At 42.1% G+C, this 24,896-nt stretch overlaps 2 protein-coding genes and 1 pseudogene across 2 annotated transcripts in view; all 3 read right to left on the bottom strand.

Moving 5' to 3' along the window:
• Positions 1–24,896, bottom strand: part of LOC144269650 (protocadherin gamma-A11-like) — a 347,802-nt gene that overhangs the window by 267,560 nt on the left and 55,346 nt on the right. The window lies entirely within an intron of this gene.
• LOC144269104 (protocadherin gamma-A5-like) lies at positions 116–6,784 on the bottom strand. Its single transcript, XM_077824609.1, has 2 exons — positions 4,364–6,784; positions 116–334 (listed from the first exon to the last, which is right to left on the bottom strand). Exons 1-2 carry the CDS (start codon positions 6,782–6,784, stop codon positions 116–118), a joined length of 2,640 nt encoding a protein of 879 aa, XP_077680735.1.
• On the bottom strand, positions 11,531–14,009 carry LOC144269103 (protocadherin gamma-B1 pseudogene; annotated as a pseudogene).

Here is a 24,896-nt window from a genome sequence, read left to right as displayed (position 1 = left end):
GCGCTGCTCTGCTGAATTTCTAATCGGATGTATTCTGAAGAGAATCCAGTATTGTATTTTGTATATTTTCGTGAGAACCAAAATTCCGCATTAATGAGGAGTACTGAAAATCAAATTATCTTTCTGTTTTCATATCAACTTCCAGAGGGATGATTTCTCCGTTAAGCAATACCGTCTGAAATTTCTGCAGGCTGTATCTCTTCTCCGATCTGAGCTCTGTGACTGAGAAATCACACTGCAGGAAGCTCCAAATGATCTTCAGCAGCAGCTCTGTCATGGCATTGGCCAACAGCGGCACTCTGAGTCTCTGCCGTAGAATTGCAGCTAGACTGATCTAATCAAAAAGTTCCTGAAGATCATAGACTGTACAGAAGAAAAATGTCTTTCTCCGTGTACATTTAAAATGTAAAATATTTTAAAACTTTAGTCAAATGAATCTTTCCATTCTGTGGCAAAATAATGTCTTACTCAGAAGCCATACAAATGTTGTAAAGAGGTGGCTTAAAAGTGTACTTCACGTCTTTAATTTGAGGTTTATCTATGTTTCTGTGTCCTTTATAGTATAGCTATTTATGTATTCTAGAATTATGTGGGAAAGTGTTACGGTAAAGTAATGGGAGAGAAAAAGAGAGAGAGATTTCTATCAGATCAGACAATAGCCCCTATCAATTCTCCATTTCTCCATTCTACCAGATCCTAGGTGTGACAGAGCTTCTTTTATTAACATCAGTATAATGAGGCACAGGGGGAAAGTGTAATCAGTCCTATTACGGTACCACTTTTTTGTAAATCCTTTCCCATGAGTAAGATTGAAACCAATCGCAATTTACTAACAAAAAGTAAAAGTTGTGGTAGCCCTGTTGGTACCAGGATACTAGCGAGACAAGGTGTCAACGTTCCTTCCCCACTTTGAACTCTAGGGTACAGATGTAGGGACCTGCATGAAAGACCCCCTAAGCTTATTCTTATCAGCTTAGGTTAAAAACTTCCTCAAGGTACAAACTTTGCCTTGTCCTTGAACCCTATGCTGCCACCACCAAGCGTTTTAAACAAAGAACATGGAAAGATCCCGCTTGGAGACATCTTCCCACCAAAATATCCCCCCAAGCCCAACACCCCCTTTCCTGGGGAAGGCTTGATAAGAATCCTCACCAATTTGTACAGGTGAACACAGACCCAAACCCTTGGATCTTAAGAACAATGAAAAATCAATCAGGTTCTTAAAAGAAGAATTTTAATTAAAGAAAAGGTAAAAGAATCACCTCTGTAAAATCAGGATGGTAAATACCTTACAGGGTAATCAGATTCAAAACACAGAGAATCCCCCTAGGCAAAACCTTAAGTTACAAAAGACAGAAAAACAGGAATATACATTCCATCCAGCACATCTTATTTTACCAGCCATTAAAAAAAAGGAAATCTAACCCTAGCTAGATTACTTATAGATTACTTACTAACTTTACAGGAGTTGTAAGGCTGCATTCCTGATCTGTTCCTGGCAAAAGCATCACACAGACAGACCAAACCCTTTGCCCCCCCCCCCCATCCAGATTTGAAATAATCTTGTCCCCTCATTGGCCATTTTGGGTCAGGTGCCAGCAGGGGTTACCTTAGCTTCTTAACCCTTTACAGGTGAAAGGGTTTTGCCCCTGGCCAGGAAAGGGTTTATAGCACTGTACACAGAAAGGTGGTTACCCTTCCCTTTATATTTATGACACAAGGTGAGTGAGGTAATATCTTTTGTTGAACCAACTTCTGTTGGTAAGACAGGCAAACATTAGAGCTTACACAGAGCTCTTCTTTGGTCTAATAAAATATATTACCTCACCTACTTTGTTTCTTTAACAGAAAGAAAGGCATAATTCTAAATGTACCCAAGCAAGAAAAATATAATGCAATCTTTAATGTATAAATCAAAATAGGATATAATTTCTGATCCAAAGTAGAGACTGCAAAGATTTACACCAAGCCAATTCACATCCTTTTTAGTTCCTAAGCACAATTTCAAATATTTTCTTAAAATTCAGGGATAATTCACAACAATTTCAAAGTTTCAGCATTAAACAGTAGGAAATTCACATTCATCCTAAAACTGCCAATAGTCTTGCAGACCTGTGCTAAAAGTTGTCTCCACTTGAGACTCTGTCCTCCAAAATCTCTTGCAAATTTTTGTCTTTCCACTCAATTACTTCTATCCTATGTCTGTGTTTGCAAAGTGTAAGGATTATTATCATCATCATCATTATCCTATGTATATGTAGTAAAAATAGTGGTGGTAGTAAAGAGTGACATGCATTTTACAGAGCAAATAAAAGATAGTCGGTTCCATGGAGTTCTAACAATTTAAGCATAGACAACTGAGCATTAGCACACCTAACTTTTAGGCATCTAGAAAATCAGTGGGATTCAGGAAGTCTGAGTTTGATGCCTAACTCCCTCTACAATGAATGGTGAGAGATAGGCACCTCAGAATGGGATTCACAAAAGCCAGCATGCAGGTGGCTCCTAGCCTAAAATAGCCAATGGGAAATGCCAAGAGGAGGAGATAGGCCTTAAATCACTGTTTCCTCCCTCTGCTTGGGATTCTTAGCTGTGAACCCTCTGGAGTTAGGGGCCTTTACCACAGCAAGAACCTGTGTGAAGGGGAAGGAAGAGAGAACGAGGAGAAGAACCTGAACATCTCTCATAACTTCTATCCCAGTGATTAGGGTAGTCAGCTGGGATACCGGAGATGCCCACGTCAAGTCTAGTGGAGGGGTAGAAGGGATTTGAATTGAGATCTACTACCTTTCAGGTAAGTGCCCTAGCCATTGAGCATAGGACATTTAGATGTGGGTCTCCCTCAGTCTCTCCTGGTGAAACTGTGCCACTGTGGGTAAATAATTTTAAATAGTCATTGGAACAAGGGGACTAGCTCCTGGATCTTCCACTTCACAGATGAGTGCTTTAACCACCAGGCTACAGAGCCATTTGCATGTTTGCTCTGGCCCAGCAATTCTTTTATTATTTAACCCACAGTGGAACAGCTCCAACAAGGGAGACTGAGGGAGCTCCATATCAGAATGTCCTACAGCCAGTGGCTAAGGCACTCAGCACAGAGGTAGCACATCCTAATACAAATCTTTTCTCCCTATCAGCCAGAGGGGGGACTTGAACCAGGGATCTCCCCCATCCTAGGTGAGTACTTCAACTACTGGGCTTAAAGCATTCAGGGTAGTCCTCCCCCCATGTGTGTAAGCTTTTATGTGAGAGCCTGGTCTGGTAGGTGCTCTCCGAGCCTCCCTGCCGAACTGCGCCCTGCAGGCAAGTTAAGCAGAAGAATGACTATCTTTTCCCATTGCTCTGAGGCTTAGGCGTCCAGACATCTCTTGTGGGGCTGAAGTGTGCATAGTTAGAAGCAGAAGTATAGGCACCTGGGGAGATTTTACTGAAAACGTTTAGATGCCCAACAATTTTAAGCACCTACGAGGTTCGGGGGCAGTTGAGTGGGGGCTTTGTGAATCCCAATGTAGCCTGATTCTGGGATTTAGGCAACTAGAGTGGAAGTTAGGTGCCTAAATCATTTTGTGAATCTAGCCCCTAATCCGTAAGACTCTCAAGCCCAATTCAGCACCATACCTAAGGGTGAATACTTGAAGCATCTGAACATACTGAATAGTAGGCACATGTTTGCATACCTTTCTGAGTCACCTCACAGCCTTACATCAGAGCCCATCTCCTCATCTATGACCCAAAGGATAATTAGGGAGAAGTTTCCAGAAGTTAGGGGCAAAGCAATTTCTGTGCTAGGTAAGAAACTATGGAAGACACTACAAGGAGAGATCAGAAACACTCTTAGTTTTACTTTTCTATTCCAGAAATCAGGAAAGCGCCTGTTAATTTTATATTGATGGGATTTAAGAATGTGTTCAAAGTTAATCAGGTGACTAAATTCTCTCTCGAAATGGGGCCCTACATTATGGTTTAAATCAAAGATTTTTGCAAATGCATACCTACAATAACAGGAAAATGATGATGAGGAAGGAAAGAAATGTATACAATAGGATGTCAAGAGCAGACTCATTCTAAGAAAATTAATACATTAACTAATTAATTGATTGTTTTTTCTTACGAATTAGAAAGAGAGAGATTGAGAAAGATTGTTCAATGAAAAAATGATTCAATGACTTGTGTCCGATTACATTTTTAAATCTAAAAATTAATGCTTGACACAACTTCCTAGAACGCCAGCCGGTATTCTGGGAAGCACACGCACAGAATCACAGTTGAGATTTAGGCGCACAAACATGTAGGGTTTTTTTAGTACATTGAAAGCTAAAATTTCAACGGAAATCAACATTAAAAACAAAGCCATGAAACCTACCTGGCTGATGAATTGACCTTCTTTATTAATATTTGAATCTTCTGCAATTAAAAGAGGCCCTGATTTCTCAGAAGGATGCTGACCTATCAGAGTATTTGAACAACTTCCACTAGGAAATTTCCACCGACTTTTTCTGGAGTCCGTGGTTAGAGAAACCTCATGTGAGCAGGAGTGAAGAAAAGCTCTGCCTCCATCGATCCCCACAAACTGCGAGACGGGAACTCCACTGAAAGTCACACTCGAGGAGTCAAACAGCTGCGAGTTTCGCCACCTGCGGAGCCTCAGGGCCAGGAACACTAGGATAAAGGTAAAGAACAAGCAGGAAACGGAAGCCACAGCGATCACCAAATACAAGGTGAGGCTGGACTGGGGGTCTGCAGGAGCTGAGAGGCTGCTTAAATCGGAGAGAATTTCGGAGATGCTGTCAGCCACCACCACCGTGACAGTGGCCGTGGCAGAGAGAGGGGGCTGCCCGTTGTCCTTCACTAAAACCACCAGACTTTGCTTGAGCGCATCTTTGTCTACAAAGGAGCGCGCTGTCCTGATCTCGCCGCTGTGGAGTCCCACAGAGAAGAGCCCCGGCTCTGTAGCCTTCAGCAGCTGGTAGGAGAGCCAGGCGTTCTGCCCGGAGTCTGCATCCACCGCCACCACCTTAGTGACCAGGTAACCCGGCTCAGAGGAGCGAGGGGCCAACTCCACTCCCGTGGAGCCATCGGTGGGAAAGGAGGGGTGTAAGATGTGCGGGCTGTTGTCATTCTGATCCAGTATAAAGAGAGTGACGGAGACATTACTGCTGAGAGGTGGGGAACCCCCATCCTGAGCCTGCACTTGGAACCGAATCTCCCGGAACTGTTCGTAATCGAAGGAGCGCAGAGCGTAGAGAGCCCCAGTCTCGGAGTTAATGGAGATGGAGGAGGAGAGAGGAGTTCCTTGAATTTGACCTTCAGTAACAGAATAGGTCACTCTGGCGTTCTCTTCCCAATCAGCATCGTTTGCCTTTAATGTGAAAATGGGAGCCCCTTTAGGATTATTCTCTGTGATGTAAGAGGCGTAGGTTGTTTGGCTGAAAATGGGCGGGTTGTCGTTTTTGTCTAATATCTTCAGTACGAGGAAGGTGGTTGTAGCAATGGGAGGAGTGCCTCGATCGGTGGCTGTGATAGTTATATTGTAATCAGAGATCTGCTCCCTGTCCAGGGCTCTGGTAGTCTCCAAACTGTAATAATTATCAAATGACTTCTGTAATCGAAATGGGAGATTATCTGGGATAGAGCATGTGATCTCACCATTGACGCCGGAATCTCTGTCTTGTACATTTATAAGGGCAATTACAGTTTCAGGAAGAGAGTCTTCAATTATTTCTTTGCGAAGAGATGTTACAGTAATCTGCGGGGCATTATCATTTGCATCAATGACCCTTAACAAGATTTTGGCTCGAGACGATAATCCACTCCCGTCCTGAGCTTGTACTTCCATTTCATATATTTCAGAGTCCTCGAAGTCCAGATTCCCTACAACTGATATTTCTCCCGTCCCAGAATTCAACTGGAATATATGGGCAGCTTTGTCTTCTATTTTTCTAAATGAGTATATTACCTCTGAATTAATTCCTTCATCTTGGTCAGTGGCGTTTACTGTAAGCACCAGGAAACCGACAGGGACATTTTCCATAATAGCCACTTTATAGACAGACTGGCTGAAAACTGGCGCATTGTCATTTACATCGATAACAACAACTCTGATTTTCACAGTGCCAGATTTGACTGGATCTCCGCCGTCTGCAGCTGTAAGGATTAACTGATGAATTTTCTCTTCTTCCCTGTCCAATAATTTTTCAAGAACCAGCTCTGCGTATTTGCCACCATCAATTCCCGTTTGCACATCCAGAGAGAAGTGTTTATTTTTACTAATTTGGTAGCTTTGGAGCGAATTGAGTCCCTTATCTGGATCCCGAGCCTCCGGCAAAAGAAAATGCTCCCCCTTTCCCGTGGTTTCAGTTATTTTTAACTCCAGTTCCTCCACTGGGAAACTCGGCGCATTATCATTAATATCCGTTATTTCGACTTCAACCGCAAAAAGCTTCACTTTATCCTGAACAAGAATCTCAAAATTTAATAAACACTTCTCTATCCGGCCACAGATCTGTTCTCTGTCTATTCTTTCGCTAATATATAAATGTCCATTGTTCAAACTGAGAGCAAAATATTGCTTCATGCCTCTGGAAATTATCCTGACTCCGCGGTCTGAGAGCTCCTTTATATCCAGTCCCAGATCCTTTGCTGTATCCCCCACGAAAGAGCCTTTCTGCATTTCTTCAGGAATTGAATAACGAATCTGTCCAGAAATTGTACCCCAGACTGTCACAATTATGAATAAGAGCGGGACTCCTATTTTGCAATCCCAGCTCCTTTCTTTATCCGCCATTTCCAAATCACCGGGATATTTTCCGATCCTACTGATTATATATGTTTCCCCAGATATATTGGGATGGTTCGGAAGCTACAAGCACAAAGTCCAAATCAGTCCAAATCAGCAAAGAACTAGAAGCACTCACCTTTCTTCCTCTTTTCCAGCCAAACGCAATCAGTGTGGATCTGATCTATGTGCTGTGCTTTGTAACAGCGGGGCTGGACTGGCTGGATCTCTCATTGCAATTCTCTGTCTTATTGGGCGAACAGCGGCGCTCAGAGTCTCAATCAATAACTGCACCAACTCAGATGCTACATTAACTTAATCTTTATCTCACTGTGTGTCCTCATTTGCACTACAGTTTTAAAGGTATCATACTCGGGAGCTCCAAGTGACAGACTTGAGAGGTTCCAAAAAGTGAACAGTGAAAAATTAAAAGCCTCAGCTCAGGGGGCTAGACTAGATGACCCCTTTCAGCCCTACACTTTTATGATTCTATGATTGTTTGAAAGCAGAAGATGGAAAACGTGCACTCCGCAGAGATAATTCTTTTTATTTCCCCGATTCAAGAATTAACTCAAAAGTCTCCATTTGAAAAAAAAAAGTGTGCGTGTGTGCGTGTGTATGTTTTCATTCTGATTTAATTTAAGGCAGCTTTATACTCATGTTACTCCATTGACTGCTGGTGTAGTAAATGAGATCAGACATAGGCTCAGAATTTCTGCTGCCCTCTTTCTATGTGGCAATGAACTATCATAATGCTTTATTAACTATAACATTGTGTTTCTTCTACAGTACTGATGAAAACCAATCAACCAATAATCTGAGGAAATAATTTGCGTGGGAGATTGTGGAAAGGGAGTAACACTTACTTTCTCTTAAAGGGGAATATTGTTTTGTGAGCGAAGTATATATACAATTATATTTATAAAATATTATTTCGAAGTTTAATCATATTAAGTTATATTAAATACATTTTAGCTGTTTGTCTGCAAATGTAGACTTATGCTTTCATCTCCACAGAGCATTGGAGACACAGTGGCTATTTTATAACAATAATTTAAAGTTATGTGGGTTGTTACAGAACTGCTATTCTGGACATAAATATGTTAAATCATTTTTTCCGATTATCGTTTTTCTAAATTGTCTTTACCTTACACATATTTTGAGTTTTATAAATATATTATTTGATAGTTTAGATGATCATTTTAATTAATTTTACATATAGAAAATTAGACAAGGTCAGGTTTATTTCTATCAACTCATTTCAAGTGTACCGTTGTGACAGTTACATTATAATCCGAGACCTGCTCCCTGTTCAGGGCTTTGTCCGTCACCAAACTGTCATAATTTTCAAATTACTTCGGTAACCAAATAGGAGATTGTCTGAGACAAAGCACGTGACCTCACCAATCTCTCTCAGTTGCTCTCATATTTTTAATAGAGATATTACTCTCTCCAAAGAAGAATCGTCGGCGATTAAACAAGAGAAACGTGATCTTATTTTTATGAAGATTTATGAAGCCTTGGTGATTTACTATATGAATACGATATCTCTATTTAATGTTCATCCATATAAGTGGTGCTTGCTCTGACCAACAGGGAACCATTGCGCTCATTTTCAGAAGCATTAATTTTGCAGAAAGATTTATTTTTAAGAGGGATCCTTTGCTTCCAGCAAAGTAAGGCGGATATTTGCAGAGCCAGACCTGACTGGAAGAATACTTTGAGAATAGACTATTTTTCCTTTAACCGGACTTTATTCAAGTACCATTTCTAAATATTTTGCATGATCTGCTCTGTTTTTCACACCTGACGTGAAATGTTCATTATTGCTGGATGAATAGCCAGTAAGAGAGTTAACTCCTACCAGCCCAGCAGAATAAACCGTACTCATGGGCTGTAATTTTGTTTTTATTTTAAAATTATATAATAGATGGGGAAACTGTCATTAATATGTTATAAGAACTCCAAGGGCATAGAGTCTCATTTTATTCTGCACAAGCACTTCACAGTTGAACAGGCGCTTCGGTATTCTACCACAGAACTGCTCTCGGTCTACTCCTCCTGTGATACATATATGACCAAAACAAAATATCTAATTTATGGTCTGGAGAAAACACGACCCCTGGGATTCATAATTCCCATTTATCCTCGGCCGATTCTTTGTAATATTTTCTACAAAAGAGAGAAAGGCGTTTCTCCAGGAATAGAATAGTGGAAATGCCATTCCCGGCTCCCATGGAACTCCCAGATATTCCTACTCATATTTTCTTTACATTTGCTTTATATAGAGCGCTGTGCATAGGAATTATTCAGAAATCACAAATACTTAATTTAAAGCAGTGATGGGCTCAGTTCTTCCATCTAAGTTGTCTTTCTATAAAGGTACTTGCCGAGGAAAGGATGATGAATCTCTCTCTGCCTTTCTTTCTCTGATAAAGCATTCAGTGTCAACCAATAACTGCACATACTTGGAGTATTTGCGAAAGATTCTGAGGCTTTCTGCGTGTGCTAATAATTTTCCTTTCACTCTGTATGCCTTACTTATATACCCAAATGCCCATTGACACATGCACTGAAATCAAAATGAAATAATTATGTTTGAAATGTAGAATATATCTTAATGGAAATGAAGGAAAAATATTTTCATGATTTCAGGATGAAGTTTAGAGTCTCAGATTCTTTAATGAAACAAAATGATTCCTCCTAGAGAATTAGAAAACAATACAAAATAATAGAAAATCGTTCTGAATGCTCACTCGAAATTCAGCACTCAAAATATTTTTTCTATTCCTCCTTAAGAGATACAGTTTTTTTTATGGAAAAGAAAAACACGAACAAGTTATTTTCAACGCTGAGGAATACCAAGTTTGAGCGTGATGTTGTATATCCACCCACTTTCTAATAAATCCTAACTTTCATCAGTATGTGAGAATAAACATGATATCTTTTATCATTTGGAAAGATAGAAATGGAAAATCTTTCCTACAGGATAAACAGTTATTTTGTTAAAGGTGTTCATATAATATATAATACATCATGATGTAAACTGGAACCACACTTCTAATGTATAATCATTTTTGATTAGGTAACGACTTGCCCTAATGTCCTTGTATCAGTCTACAAACGGAAAGAAAGTTTTTCTCTGAAATCTTTGAAGTCTGGTGAATTGCTTCAGAATGCTTAGTTTGTATAAAATGGAGATTATTACTCTATCCCCAGCATGCCTGAATGACAAGATATGGTGCAAAATCTGATTCTGAGGCAAATCTTCTCAAATAACAAAAGAAAATAAAAAACCAGAAATCTGACACTTTTTGAATATTTCCCCTTAATTCCAGGGGCATAGAGTATTGCTCCATACCTGCTGAACTCCGTGGCACAGCAAAAGTCAGAATGGCTCCCGGAAAAGAGTATGTGGCCAGAAAGCATAGGCCTGTGCTCTATGTTCTATCTAATTGCCTCTGAATGAAATAGATGTGAGAGAGTTAAATCCCACCATGTGCAACTCTGTGGTTATTATAGTGGACGTAAATATATACAAATGCTGGTATTATGCACTCTGTCTCTTAACATTATGTAGAGAAACCTGTTTCTGCAGTAGTTATGTATACCTGACAACTCTGGAATGGGGATTCCATTGCAGCAGGTGTGGCTAGAAAGGGAGTATGGTTACAGTCAAGTCAAAAACTGAGAGGTGTTGTGCAAGTTTCCTTTGAGGATAGGTATTGAAAGATCAGATATGGAGTGATTGCTTTGTGAAAAGTGTTCCTGAACCTGTGTTTGCCTTTTAACAACAATAGTGCAAAGAAGTAACAAATTAACAGAAGATGGATTATATACTTAGTGGACACATGACCATCTAAAAGACCTTCTAAAACTGGCAGAATAGTGGACTCAAGACCCAATGCATCAACCAGTCAATCTTCAAGGGATCCAATGTCACAGCATTATATTCAGTTCCATACATCCGAAAGTAAACAGCAAGTACACTTTAAAAGCACATTATCAATGTGACATCATATAATAAATGAATCTTCAATAACATATGTAAACGATACCTTATTTCTTTAGTAAAACATAAGTAAAAACTTAAAAAAGCATCAAAAAGCAGAGTCCAAAATATTTTTAGTACCAGTAGCTTAGTGGTTTCATTCAGAATCAGGGCCCCATTGGAGCTGATCACTATGCAAACATACAAGTAGAGAAGATCCCTACCCCAAAGAGCTCTCTCCAACATTAAAAATAGCAAGAAAAAGCAACCGGTTATACAAACAACTTAGCGTTTCCTTGAGTGAAATAACACCCTATACAGATGCTATGAAAGAAGGAAGAGGTTAAGAAATTGAAGAAAAACTAAAACACTTCTTGTCATAATGACCTCACTCGACTAGCTCCTAAAACAACAATGCAGATAAAGCTCCCAACTACACTCAGAGTAATTCATTCATTAACAACAAGTTTAAAGGACTACCGTAGAGATCACCGACAAGGGTTTGGAGTTATTCGCCAAAGTACAGACAAAAATGGGTGTGGGAAACCTATTTTATGGGTATTTTAATATAACCATTATTTCATAAGAATTTTAACTTGCACATTTAACCAGTAATTCACAAATCCTCTCTGCAATACTTGTCAAATAAGAGAACTAATAAATATATTAAACGTTCTTTTCCTAGGAGTATGGTAATATTCACCACTTAATCACGGTGTTCATTTTAAAAGAAAAAAAATCTAGTTTTATTTTACTAAAACTTTTCATACTCCAAATAACAAACAGGCATCTAATGCAAAACTCACCTCATCAGGAACACTGATCTCAGATTTGGGTTCGCCGAACTTATTGCTCAGAAATAGCATTCCAGAGTTGTCACTCGAAAGGATACTCTCTGCTATTATAGCCTGATCGTTTGGTTTTAGAAATTTAAGATCGCTATTTCCGGAGTTTACGGGTAAACATCGGTTATAAGAATATGGTAAAGTCCCGTCGCCATGGTTTGGTGGGAATCTGGCATTGGATTTGGAATACAAACTAGGAGTGAAACACTGGAGAACGGTGTGGTTCATTGATCTTCGAAATTTCATTATAAGAACTGCTAAAATTGTTAAAAGGAAAAAAATGAGATCAGGGCTAAAACCAGCACCAAGTAGAACTGTAAATCAGACTGAGGTGCCGAGTCACCCGATTGGTCGCTCATTTCCGGAAAAGCCTCTTGGAAGTTCTCGGCAAACACCAGGTTGAGAGTCACTGTGGCGGACAGAGGCGGCTGCCCGTTGTCCTTCACCAGGGTGACCAGCCTGTGCTTCAAGGCATCTCTGTCCGCAAAGGCGCGGGCTGTCCGGATCTCCCCGCTCTGCAGCCCCATGCTGAAGAGCGACGGGTCCGTGGCCTGGAGCACGTGGTAGGAGAGCCAGGCATTGTGTCCTGAGTCAGCATCCACCGCCACCACCTTAGTCACCAGATAACCTGCCTCGGACGAGCGAGGGACCATCTCGAATAAGGCAGAGCCATCGGCTCCGAGGGAAGGGTACAGGATGCGAGGGGCGTTATCATTCTGATCCACAATAAACACCCTGACGGTGACATAGCTGCTGAGAGGCTGGGACCCGCCGTCTTGGGCCTTCACTTGCATCTCAAACTCCCGGAATTGCTCGTAGTCCAAGGAGTGCTGCGCATAGATCACTCCGGTCTGGGAGTTAATGGAGATGTAGGAGGAGAGAGGCACCTCTTCGAGGTTGCCGCTCAGGATGGAGTAAGTGACTCGGGCGTTCCGGTCCAGATCCCGGTCTGAGGCTTTTACACTGAAAATAGAGGCCCCTGAGGGATTGTTCTCTGGCACATAGGCGGTGTAGGAAGGTTTCTCAAAGACAGGGATCTTGTCTTTGATATCCGAGATCTGCAACAGGATGGTTTTCTGAATAGTGAGAGAGGGAGAGCCGTTGTCTGTGGCTGTGATTGTGATAGAATAGTCAGAGATTGTCTCTCTGTCAAGAATATTTTCGGTTACGAGTTTATAAGAATTACTAGAAGAAAGTGTTAATTTTACAGGTAAATTACCTTGCACACCACAGGTAACCTCTCCGTTTTTTCCGGAATCTGGGTCATGGACATTAATGAGAGCCAGGACAGTCCCGAGGGGGGAGAGTCTTCGGGAACCAGATTGGAGATTATTGTGAAGTCAATCACAGGGGCGTTATCGTTCTCGTCGAGGATCTGTACTCGCACCTTAGAATGAGCTGTCAGACCGCCCCCATCCTTTGCTTCCACGTCCGCCTGATAAAATTTCGCCTCTTCGAAATCCAAAGGACCCGTCACTGTAATTTCACCCGTTCGGGGATCCAGACTGAATAGTTTGCGAGCATTGTCAGGGGCATTGCTGAAAGAGTACATTATTTCTGCATTTAAACCCTCGTTGGTATCAGAAGCTCTCACCTGAAGCACTAAGGAGCCCTTTGGAAGGTTTTCCCTTAGGCTGACTTTGTAAATCTCTTCAGTGAAGACTGGGGGATTGTCATTGGCGTCAGTGACATTAACTCTAACTTGAGCTGTACCAGTTCTGACTGGATCTCCGCCATCCAGAGCCGTCAGGATTAAGTGATGGTATCTCTGCTTTTCCCGGTCCAAAGGTTTCTCCAGTAGCATTTCTGCCTGCTTACTGCCATCCGGGCTTTCTTTCACCGCCAGGGTAAAATACTGATTGAGGCTGAGCTGGTAATTTTGTAGTGAATTGGTGCCGACATCTAGATCTCTTCCCGTTCCTAGTGGAAATCGCGTACCCGGCAGTGTGGATTCAATAATTTCTAAATCAATGTATTCAGTATTGAACCGCGGTGCATTGTCATTAATGTCCTGGATCTCGACATTCATGTGAAAAACATTAAACGGGTTTTGCACAACCCACTGAAAACTGAGGACACAAAGAGATGCTTCCCCGCATATTCCCTCTCGATCTATCCTTTCATTTACAATCAGGTTTCCATTTTCTGTGTTAGTAGCGAAGTAGTGCTTTTCAAAACCAGAGACAACACTAAGCTTTCACTGAGGCAGTTCTCTCACATTCAGTCCCAAATCCTTGACAAGGTGCCCCACAAGGGAACCTTTGGCCATTTCTTCAGGAATCGAATAACGAATCTGCTCCGAGACCGCCCGGCCGAAGAAAGAGAATAAGAAGGGAAAGAATAGTATTTGCCGTCTGACTGCCGGGTCCGTCTCTCTGTGTCTGGTTTCCTCTCCCATCTTTACTGAATGTCCAGTTTGGTTTATTCTGAACAGTTCCGATATGTGAATTTCTCGTTCGGCTCAAAGAATCCGTGGAAATGACAAACATATAAAATCACAATTGCCACCCAATTGTCTGCAATAATCCTGAAAAATGACGTATTGTATCAGCGACAGGGCAGGAATATCCTGCTGCTGTTCCTGTTATTTTCGTACCACCGCAGGAGGCTCCAATGGATCGGCAGCCGCCTCTTCTGGTCGGCCAACGGCGACACGTTGAGTCTTTGCCGAGTAACTGCAGCGTGCAGAATTAATAAACTGAAACTCATTCTCTGTTGTGTACACTTACTTTTAAAAATAACAAATAAAATAAAATAAAATAAAATAGGCATTTTCAGTACCAAAACCTAAACACTCTATCATTATTTAGTATGCAAAATCATATCTCTGACTAAACATGACGTGCATGTAGGAGCGATGGATATGTGAGGATATGTCTTCTAATCGAAATCTAATTCTATGCGAAATTCATTATTAAATGTTTTAAAAACTAATACTAAAAATATAAAAATGCAACATCAAATTCTATGATTCTTTGAGTCTATTTACATTTCTTGCTTTAAATTCACTGGAATTTCACCAGAGATGGTGTTGCACTTAGGAGTTAGAGGTTTTCTATACAAGGTAGAGAATTTTAAATTGGTATGTAAACGATCCTCAAAGGTACAAGAACTTCCAAAACATTTCACAATTAGATTTTTTCACAAAATTGCTAAGAGCGTATTTTCTTGTTTTTTGTTTTATTTGGTTGTTTCTCACTGATATACAGAACATACCTATGTAAATCTAGAAATTTTGTCAGATAATCTATAAAGCACATTTTCAGTTTACTTCGAAGGTGAACTTATAAAAAAGGTGAAATATAGTTTTTAATTTTCTGTTAAAAACAGCAGTTAATAACGCTAAACAAAATATATTCTAAATGTTTATATCATAACTGTGCATATATTCTTCTGAAATACACATTATGCCTATCAATGGCTATTAGCCAAAATGGCCAGGGACGCAACCCCATGCTCTGGGTGTCCCTAAACTTCTGACTGCCAGATCACGCAATGATTGCCCCATTTTGCTCATTCTCTCTGAAGCACCTGGCACTAGCCACTGTCAGAAGAGAGAATGCTGGGCTAGATGGACCATTAGTCTGATCCAGTATGGCCATTCTTATCCATTATATCAATCAACTACTTACTCTATGTAATACTTCTTCCTAATAAATTTCTCAAAATATCATGGATATTAAATTCATGATACTTTGACAAATTCAGCATGAAAAATTTTAAGTAACCATTATGAAGATCATTAGAACTATTAGCAAAATTTGGGAGACCGGGCTCTGGGCCAGCAGAGCCGTAAGGGAGCAGTGACGGTGGGGGCAGGGCCCGGGAGGCCAGGCCAGAATGGATCAGTCCAGGCCACTGTGGAGAGCCGAGGACCCTTCACTTGCCATGGGTAGAATACCCCAGCAGGCAGGGACACATGCCAGTGGCTGCTCTCAGGCACCCTAACCTCCCATCCAGGCTTACTTCTCTGTTGCTGCTGGAGCTTGGCGCCTGGCCAGCAGCCACTTCTCCCTCCACTCTGCCTTCAGAGTTGGGCAGCTGGAGAGCAGCAGCTGCTAAGGGGCAGCTACAGGGGGCAGGAAAGGAAAATTTTGGGGTGGCTTAAGCTCCACAAGCCCTCCCCCCAATGTCGCCCCTGCTCTTAACTATCTAGCTAAGCTGACTTAATAACACTACCTACTCAAGCAGCATAGAGTCAAGGCTGATGTAGTTAGGTTGACTCAGTGTCAGTGTAGACACTGTGTTAATTACATTGACTGTTACTGGCTTCCAGGAGATGTCCCCCAGTGCCCCACAGTAACTGCTCTGGTCATGATTGTGAACTCCACTACCAAAGAGCCACATGGACAGGAAGACACGCATCCCCATTAAAGCCCTATGAATTTTTGAAATTCCTTTTCCTGGCTGCCCAGCTTGGCAAGCACACCTAGCAACTTTCCATTGTTGTGTGCAACTGCCCAACTGCCTATGCTGGTTCCATGCTGCAGATGTGCTCCTGTCTGGAGTACACAGGAGGAGTTGGCTCTCCTGGGTCTGTGGGGAGAAGAGGCTATGCAGGCCAGCTCCAATCCAGCCATAGAAACATTGATATCTATGAGCAGATTCTTGGGACATGGAGGAGAAGGATTACCAGTATTCAGGTGCCATTGCCCTATACACATATAGTCATACCTGTGAACTATCCCCCTCTCATTTCCACAACACTGCCCCCTGGAGCCCCATACTCACCAGGGCTGGTGCTATGACTGGTGCCATACTGTATCAATCCCAAGGAGAAATGACAGGTTTCAGAGTAGCAGCCATGTTAGTCTGTATTCACAAAAAGAAAAGGAGTACTTGTGGCACCTTAGAGTCTAACAAATTTATCTGAGCATAAGCTTTCTTGAGCTACTGCTCACTTCATCAGATGCATTCAGGAGAAGTGAGAATTTAGTGCTTAAAATTTATGATGTTCAAGGGGAGTGAGTTCAGTATCCTAAGTTTCAATTTCTGTCTCGAATACCCTGACAATGGTACCTCTGGGTGTTGTATCTGCAGCTGCTGGTATTGTGGCCTTGAGGGTCTTCCTTTCCACACCAGCAGAAGACTGGAGCCAGATAAGGAGGAGAAAGAAGAGGACTTGGAATGACATGTTCCAGGAAATGCTGCAAGCCTGTGCTACATCAGAGAACATGACCAGGGCCTGGAGGATGATCCTTGGAGATAGCATGGAGAAAGAAAGAGTGGAGAGGAAAAAGGCCTGGGATTCCACGCAGGAAAAGGAGAGGGGGATGCACCTGGACACAATGGGGTTTCTCAGGCAGGAAACAGAGATGCTGTGGACACTGGTAGACCTGCAGCTCCAAGAATCCCATGCTTGCCTCCCTCTGCAGCCCATAGACAACTCAATGTTGGGCCCTTTCTACATCCCCCTTCAACATTCCACATGATGTCGGGGCTGCTGCACTACCCCTACCAGTCCACCTCAGGAGACATTAAAGAAAATCACAGCTGCAAATACGCTGACCTGTGAAAGACTTGGTTGGTGTATGTGTACTTGAAAAGGAAATGACTGTTCTTTTCTCTTTATAAGTTGAGTTCCCTTAATTGATTAAGTTTTATAATGTTTTAAATGATTTTTTATTTGCCTGGTTGATGTCACAGAATAAAATTCAATTTTTTGGAACATAATATGTCTTTATTACTTAACAACATATGCAGGCTGGTGATGAGCACGTCTGACACCCAAAAATTTCCTGTTAGTTCATTTTGTCATTAACCATAACATGTTTATCAGACAATATTAATAGGTTCAACAAACATTTAATAGGTTCAACAAACATTAATAGGGTCAACAAACATGTGGACAAGGGGGATCCAGTGGACACAGTGTATTTAGCTTTCCAGAAAGCCTTTGACAAGGTCCCTCACCAAAGGCTCTTATGTAAATTACATTGTCATGGGATAAGAGGGAAGATCCTTTCATGGATTGAGAACTGGTTAAAAGACAGGGAACAAATAGTAGGAATAAATGGCAAATTTTCAGAATGGAGAGGGGTAACTAGTGGTGTTCCCCAAGAGTCAGTCCAAGGACCAATCCTATTCAACTTATTCATAAATGATCTGGAGAAAGGGGTAAACAGTGAGGTGGCAAAGTTTGCAGATGATACTAAACTGCTCAAGATACTTAAGACCGCAGAACCTCAAAAAGATCTCACAAAACTAAGTGATTGGGCAACAAAACGGTAAATGAAATTTAATGTGGATAGATGTAAAATAATGCACATTGGAAAAAATAACCCCAACTATACATACAATATGATGGGGGCTAATTTAGCTACAGCTAATCAGGAAAGAGATCTTGGAGTCATCGTGGATAGTTCTCTGAAGACGTCCATGCAGTGTGCAGCGGCAGTCAAAAAAGTGAACAGGATGTTAGGAATCATCAAAAAAGGGATAGAGAATAAGATGGAGAATATCTTATTGTCCATGTATAAATCCATGGTATGGCCACATCTTGAATACTGTATACAGATGTGGTCTCATCTCAAAAAAGATATTCTGGCATTAGAAAAGGTTCAGAGAAGGGCAACTAAAATGATTAGGGGTTTGGAACGGGTCCCATGTGAGGAGAGATTAAAGAGGCTGGGACTTTTCAGCTTGGAAAAAAGGAGACTAAGGGGAGATATGATAGAGGTACATAAAATCATGAGTGGTTTGGAGAAAGTGAATAAGGAAAAGTTATTTACTTGTTCCCATAATATAAGAACTAGGGGCCACCAAATGAAATGAATGGGCAGCAGGTTTAAAACAAATAAAAGGAAGTTCTTCTTCACACAGCACAAACAGTCAACCTGTGGAACTCCTTGCCTGAGGAGGTTGTGAAGGTGAGGACTATAACAGGGTTTAAAAGAGAACTAGATAAATTCATGGAGGTTAAGTCTATTAATGGCTATTAGCCAGGATGGGTAAGGAATGGTGTCCCTAGCCTATGTTTGTCAGAGGGTGGAGATGGATGGCAGGAGAGAGATCACTTGATCATTACCAGTTAGGTTCACTCCCTCTGGGGCACCTGGCATTGGCCACTGTCGGTAGACAGGATACTGAGCTGGATGGACCTTTGGTCTGACCCAGTATGGCCATTCTTATGTTCTTATGTTCGTTGATAATGTTATATTCCTATGCATACAACACTCACTTCAGGATTCATACTGGGCTGCAAAAGAGCAAGGCCAGATAGAACATACTACAGCAATACACACTACTGTGACTCACTATTCAAATGGTCTTTCAAATCCTCCCTGAGCTACATAGCTCCACACTGAGCTCTTCTTATAGCCCTTATATTTGGCTGTTCAAATTCAGCAGACAGCTGCTCCACTTCCACACTCCACTGCAGTGGAAACTTTCCCCCCTTTTCTTCACAGATATTATGGTAGGACACAGCAGGCAGCCATAATCATTGGAATATTTTTTCCAGTGAGGTCCACTATCATAAGTAGACAACATCAGAGACCCTTCAAATGATCATAGGCACATTCAACTGTCATTTTGCATCTGCTGAGCCTGTAGTTGAAATGCTCCTTGATGCTGTCAAGGTGGCTGGTGTATGGCTTCATGAGCCATTGGAGCAAGCGGTAGGTAGGGTCTCCCAGGATCACTATTGGCATTTTAACTTTCCCAATGGTAATCCTGTGGTCGGGAAAGAAAGTCCCTGCGTACAGCTTTCTGAACAGTTCTGTGTACCTGAAGGTGTGTGTCATGCACCTTCCCTGACCAGACCACATTGATGTCAGTATATCATGTCATATATATCGTATATCATGGTGATCCACCAGTGATTGTCTTAGCATAGAAAAGTATCCTTTTCTGTCGATGTACTTTGTGGCAAGGTGGGCTGGTGCTAAAATAGAGATATGCATGCCATTTATCGCTGCACCACAGTTTGGAAACTTCATTGCTGCAAAACCATCCACTATGTCCTGTACATTGCCCAGAGTCACAGTCCTGCATGACAACTGCTGCTGTCGTGGATTTCCTGACTCCAAATTGATTCCCGACTGATCAGTAGCAAACTGGTGCTCCAAGTTTCCACAGTGCAATCACCACTTGTTTCTCAACTGTCAGCATGGCTCTCATTGTGCTAGGGGGCTGAACAGATCCAGGAATGTGACCTTGTGCTTTCAAAAGTTCTGCAAGCCACTGCTCATCATCCCAAACCTGCATGACAGTGTGATCCCACCAGTCAGTACTTGTTTCTCAGGCCCAGAACTGGTGCTCCTCCATCTGCAGCTGCTCTGTGAATGCCACCAACAACCTTGAATTGTTTCTTTCTATGTCCCACAGCAAACTAGCCTCCAAGAAATTGGCATGTTTCCAGTGGCTCCACTTGCAGCTCTGCAAATACTGAAGGATCTGGCTCATGACAATAGTGCAGAGATATGCAGGCTCCACGCTTCTGTCACAGATGGTGGACAGCAAGAAGGGATGCATGAGTTTGTGGGGATTTTGAAAAGGGGCACAAAATATTTCAGATGTGCTGATGTAATTATGGGATGGAGAACACTGCATTATGGGAAGTTGAACCCATGCTCCCAGTTACCCTTGTGCCATTCGTTTCAGCCTGTCAAGGTTCCTCCCCCACTCTGAACTCTAGGGTACAGATCTGGGGACCTGCATGAAAACCTCCTAAGCTTACTTTTACCAGCTTAGATTAAAACTTCCCTAAGGTACAAATTAATTTTATCCTTTGTCCTTGGAATAACCACTGCCATCACCAAATTTTAACTGGATTTACTGGGAAATGTAGTTTGGACACGTCTTTCCCCCCAAAATCCTCCCAACCCTTGCACCCCACTTCCTGGGAAAGGTTTGGTAAAAATCCTCACCAATTTGCATAGGTGACCACAGACCCAAACCCTTGGATCTGAGAACAATGAAAAAGCATTCAGTTTTCTTACAAGAAGACTTTTAATAGAAATAGAAGTAAATAGAGGTAAAGGAATCACCTCTGTAAAATCAGGATGGTAGATACCTTACAGGGTAATTAGATTCAAAACATAGAGAATCCCTCTAGGCAAAACCTTAAGTTACAAAAAAGACACACAGACAGAGATAGTCATTCTATTCAGCACAATTCTTTTCTCAGCCATTTAAAGAAATCATAATCTAACACATACCTAGCTAGATTACTTACTAAAAGTTCTAAGACTCTATTCCTGGTCTATCCCCGGCAAAAGCAGCATATAGACAGACACAGACCCTTTGTTTCTCTCCCTCCTCCCAGCTTTTGAAAGTATCTTGTCTCCTGATTGGTCATTTTGGTCAGGTGCCAGTGAGGTTACCTTTAGCTTCTTAACCCTTTACAGGTGAGAGGATTTTTCCTCTGGCCAGGAGGGATTTTAAAGGCGTTTACCCTTCCCTTTATATTTATGACACAGCCCCATAAGGCATTGGAAAATTTTCCCAAAACACCCTGCACTGGATGGTGGCACACTGCACTGTGGGATAGCAACCCACGGTGCAGTGCACTTTGCATCAATACAAGCACTCCTGGTGATGACACGCACCACTGACACAAGGAGAGCACTTTGAACATGCACAAGCCATGTAATATCTGCACCAGCTGTTTGCAGACGTAACTTAGGTTGACATTATTTGTAGTGTAGATATGGCCTTAGTGGATTTGACATTCCTTAAGAATGCAATTCTGGCATTATTTTTATCTAAATTTAGTTACATCATATTCAGACACCAGCTCCCTGTCCAACGTTCTGTCACTCACTAACCTGTAATAATTGTCATCTTACTTTTCAAGTGAAATGTGATATTTTCTGTGATGACATGTGACTTGGCCATTCTGCCCAGTATCATGATCATGCACACTAAAAGGGGCTATAACTGTCCCTGGGGAGCTGTCTGTTAAACAGCTGAGAAGGTATTTCATTGCAACTTCTGGCATGTTATTAATAACATCAGTAATTTGTAACAAAATTCTGCACCGACTGAACTAGCCTCCACTGTCTTGTGCTTGGACTTTCATTTAACAGAATTTGGTATTGTCCTTTAGTTTTAATCTCTCATGTTATAGAATTAATAATGAATATTTGGGAAGCTTTCTGAAGTATTTTAATAAGTGAGTATATTACCTCTGAATACAAATTTTCATCAGGGTCTGTGGCATTTACTGAAACTACTACTGTACATTCTGGCAGGCTTCCCACCACTCTCATTTTCATAGAATTATAGAACTGGACATCTAGTCCAATCCTCTGCACTCATGGCAGGACTAATTATCTAGACAATTCCTGACAGGTGTTTGTCTAACCTGCTCTTAAAAATCTCCAGTGATGGAGATTCCACAACCTCTCTAAGCAATTTATTCCGGTGCTTAACCACCCTGACAGTTAGGAAACTTTTTCCTAATGTCCAATTGGAACAGGGTGTGACTCGCCACCACAGCGCCTCCTGCTGGCTGTCCTGGGAATTAGTTCTCATTTCACCAGAGTGCCCTCGTCTAGTGGTGTCTTGCCCATCGTCACTCCTGTCTCCATGTGCAGGACCCACATCGCTCCCCGGACTGCATCATCCTCTCCTGGACACAGGCCTCTGGCTCTGCCCCACTTGGTTCTTTCCCTCCTTCTGGGGGACCGACAGTCCTTAGTTCAACCACTTGCCGCAGTGGCAAACTGCAGTCCCGATTCTAGCTGCTTGTCTCAGTGGCAAACTGCAGTCCATTCACTGGCCACTCCCCTCAGTGGCAAGTGGGGGCAAGGGGAGATGAGACATGGGCCCGCCTGCTACTCCAGATCCCATCGCAGGGACCCTATAGCTGACAGCCATGTACTGCCCCTCCTCCAACTCTGACATCTCCTTCTCTGGGTAGCTTCCCTGAAGCCCTAGCACCTTCTCTGCTCTTGTATCAGGGCCTCAGTCTGGCAGCCATCAGCCTGGAGCTTTCTTCTACTCTGCTGACCCTGCCCAGCACTGCTCTGTCCATGGTGCTCCAGACGTCTAAGCAGCCAGTCCTCCTCCCTCACCCTTCAGGGAGTGACTGCCTCCTCCTCTGCTCAGCGGCCCCTTCTTATATGATCATAGGCTATCAGGGTTGGAAGGGACCTCAGGAGATCATCTAGTCCAACCCCCTGCTCAAAGCAAGACCAATCCCCAATATTTGCCCCAGATCCCTAAATGACCCCCTCAAGAATTGAACTCACAACCCTGGGTTTAGCAAGCTAATGCTCAAACCACTGACCTATCCCTGGGCCAGCCTGGCCCTAATTGTCTGTTCCAATAAAACTTCTCCTGATTGGTTGTCACTATAAGCCTTTTCCTCACTGGCTGCCTCTGCATAGCCTCCCCAGGCTTATCTACCAGTGAGGGGCAGCCGCCCCATCACACCAACCTAAACCTCCCTTGCTGCAATTTAAGCCCTTTGCTCCTTGTCCTATCCTCAGAAGTTAAAAAGGACAATTTTTCTTCCTCTTCCTTGTAACAACCTTTTACGTACTTGAAAACTGGTATCATGTACCCTCTCAGTCTTCTCTTTTCCAGACTAAACAAACCCAATTTTTTCAATCTTCCCTCATAGGTCATATTTTCTAGAACAGGGATTGGCAACCTTTGGCACGTGGCCCACCAGGATAAGCTACCTGGCTGGCCGGGCCAGTTTGTTTACTTGCCATGTCCTCAGGTTCAGCTGATCATGGCTTCCACTGGCTGCGGTTTGCTGCTCCAGGCCAATGGGGGCTGTGGGAAGCAGCGGCCAGCACATCCCTCGGCCTGCGCCACTTCCCGCAGCCCCCATTGGCCTGGGATGGTGAACCACGGCCAGTGGGAGCCACAATTGGCCGAACCTGCAGATGCAGCAAATAAATGAACCGGCCTGACCCACCAGGGGGCTTAACCTGGTGGGCTGTGGGCCAAAGGTTACCAATCCCTGTCCTGGAACTTTAGTCATTTTTATTGCTCTTCTCTGGACTCTCTAATATGTCCACATCCTTCCTGAAATGAGGCACCCAGAACTGGACACAATCAGGGCTGGATTACCCAATAGGCAGACTAAACATTTGCTTAGGGCACCAGTAAAGCAGGGTGCACCAAAAAATGAGATTTTTTTTTAAAAAATGTGATATTTGATATTTCAAAAAAAGCATCAAAGTAGTCATCATGGGAAAAATCAGAACTTTGTTAGACTTCTTTACACTCCACTACACACTCTTCCCCTGTTTTTCTGTTCTCTTTTTATTACTTATGCCCACCTAAACCAGGGGGGCATCCTACTAACGTAGATGAAATAATACGAGGAAATCAGATCCTGTCATGTATTGCAATAAATTTATGTTTTATTATTGACATATTCTTTTAAGTTATATTCTTGTTGGAGCTTGTGGCTCAGTTTGACCCATTTTTAGCAGACCATATCTCAAAATATGGGAATGCTGGCAAAGGTAACCCATCATACTTATCCAAGACAATATGTGATGAACACATTGGTCTAATGAGTGACAAAGTTCGTTCAGCTATTGTGGATGAAATAAGTACTGCTGGGTACTTCAATTTATCTGTCGACTCTACACCTGATCTTTCCCATATTGATCAATTGAGTATTGTACTAAGATATGTGTCTCCCACAGCTGGAAAACCTGTTGAACAATTTGTAACATTCCTCAATTTGAAAAGCCACACTGGTGAAGAAATGGCAAATCAAGTACTGCATTATCTGTGCCAAGTTTGCAAAATAGATTTCTCAAAGTACAGAGGTCAATCTTATGACAAAGCTGCCAACATGTCAGGGCATTACCAAGGAATGCAGAAGAACCTTTTAAAACAGAACAAATATGCCATATTCTTACCATGTACTGCACACTATCTCAATCTTGTTGGCTGCAGTGCTATTGATTGTTGTCTAGTGGCAGTAAATTTTTTCTCAACAGTCCAGTTACTTTATACATTTTTCTCTGCCTTAACACACCTATGGACAGTTCTTAAAGCATATTTGGGCAATGATCATGTGTTGAAATCTCTTTCTAATACTCGCTGGGAGGCACATGCAGTGACAACAAGTGCAATTCTGGAGTCCTACTCAAAGATTGTGGATGCATTAGAAGTATAGCTGAAGACCAATCACAAAAGGGAGAAACTATATGAGAGGCAGAAAACATTGCAAACAAGATGCAAGAACTAGAGTTTGTATTTATATTGACCATGTGGAATGAAATTTTACGACACTTTTACCACACAAGTCAAGCTCTCCAAGAAAAAGAATTGGATTTGAAAACATGTGCAGTCCTCTGTCAATCAT

Source organism: Eretmochelys imbricata, chromosome 8, assembly GCF_965152235.1.
Source record: "Eretmochelys imbricata isolate rEreImb1 chromosome 8, rEreImb1.hap1, whole genome shotgun sequence".
NCBI lineage: Eukaryota > Metazoa > Chordata > Testudines > Cheloniidae > Eretmochelys > Eretmochelys imbricata.
The sequence above is the reverse complement of the archived record's forward strand: the minus strand, read 5'-3'. Positions and strand labels throughout refer to the sequence as shown.

Bases quoted from the DNA above. Each gene is read 5' to 3' on its own strand.
- LOC144269104 (XM_077824609.1), bottom strand. From the start codon at position 6,784: ATGGCGGATAAAGAAAGGAGCTGGGATTGCAAAATAGGAGTCCCGCTC. The intron at 335-4,363 runs GTAGGTTTCATG...CTTTTTGATTAG, and splicing joins AAGGTCAATTCATCAGCCAG to ATCAGTCTAGCTGCAATTCT.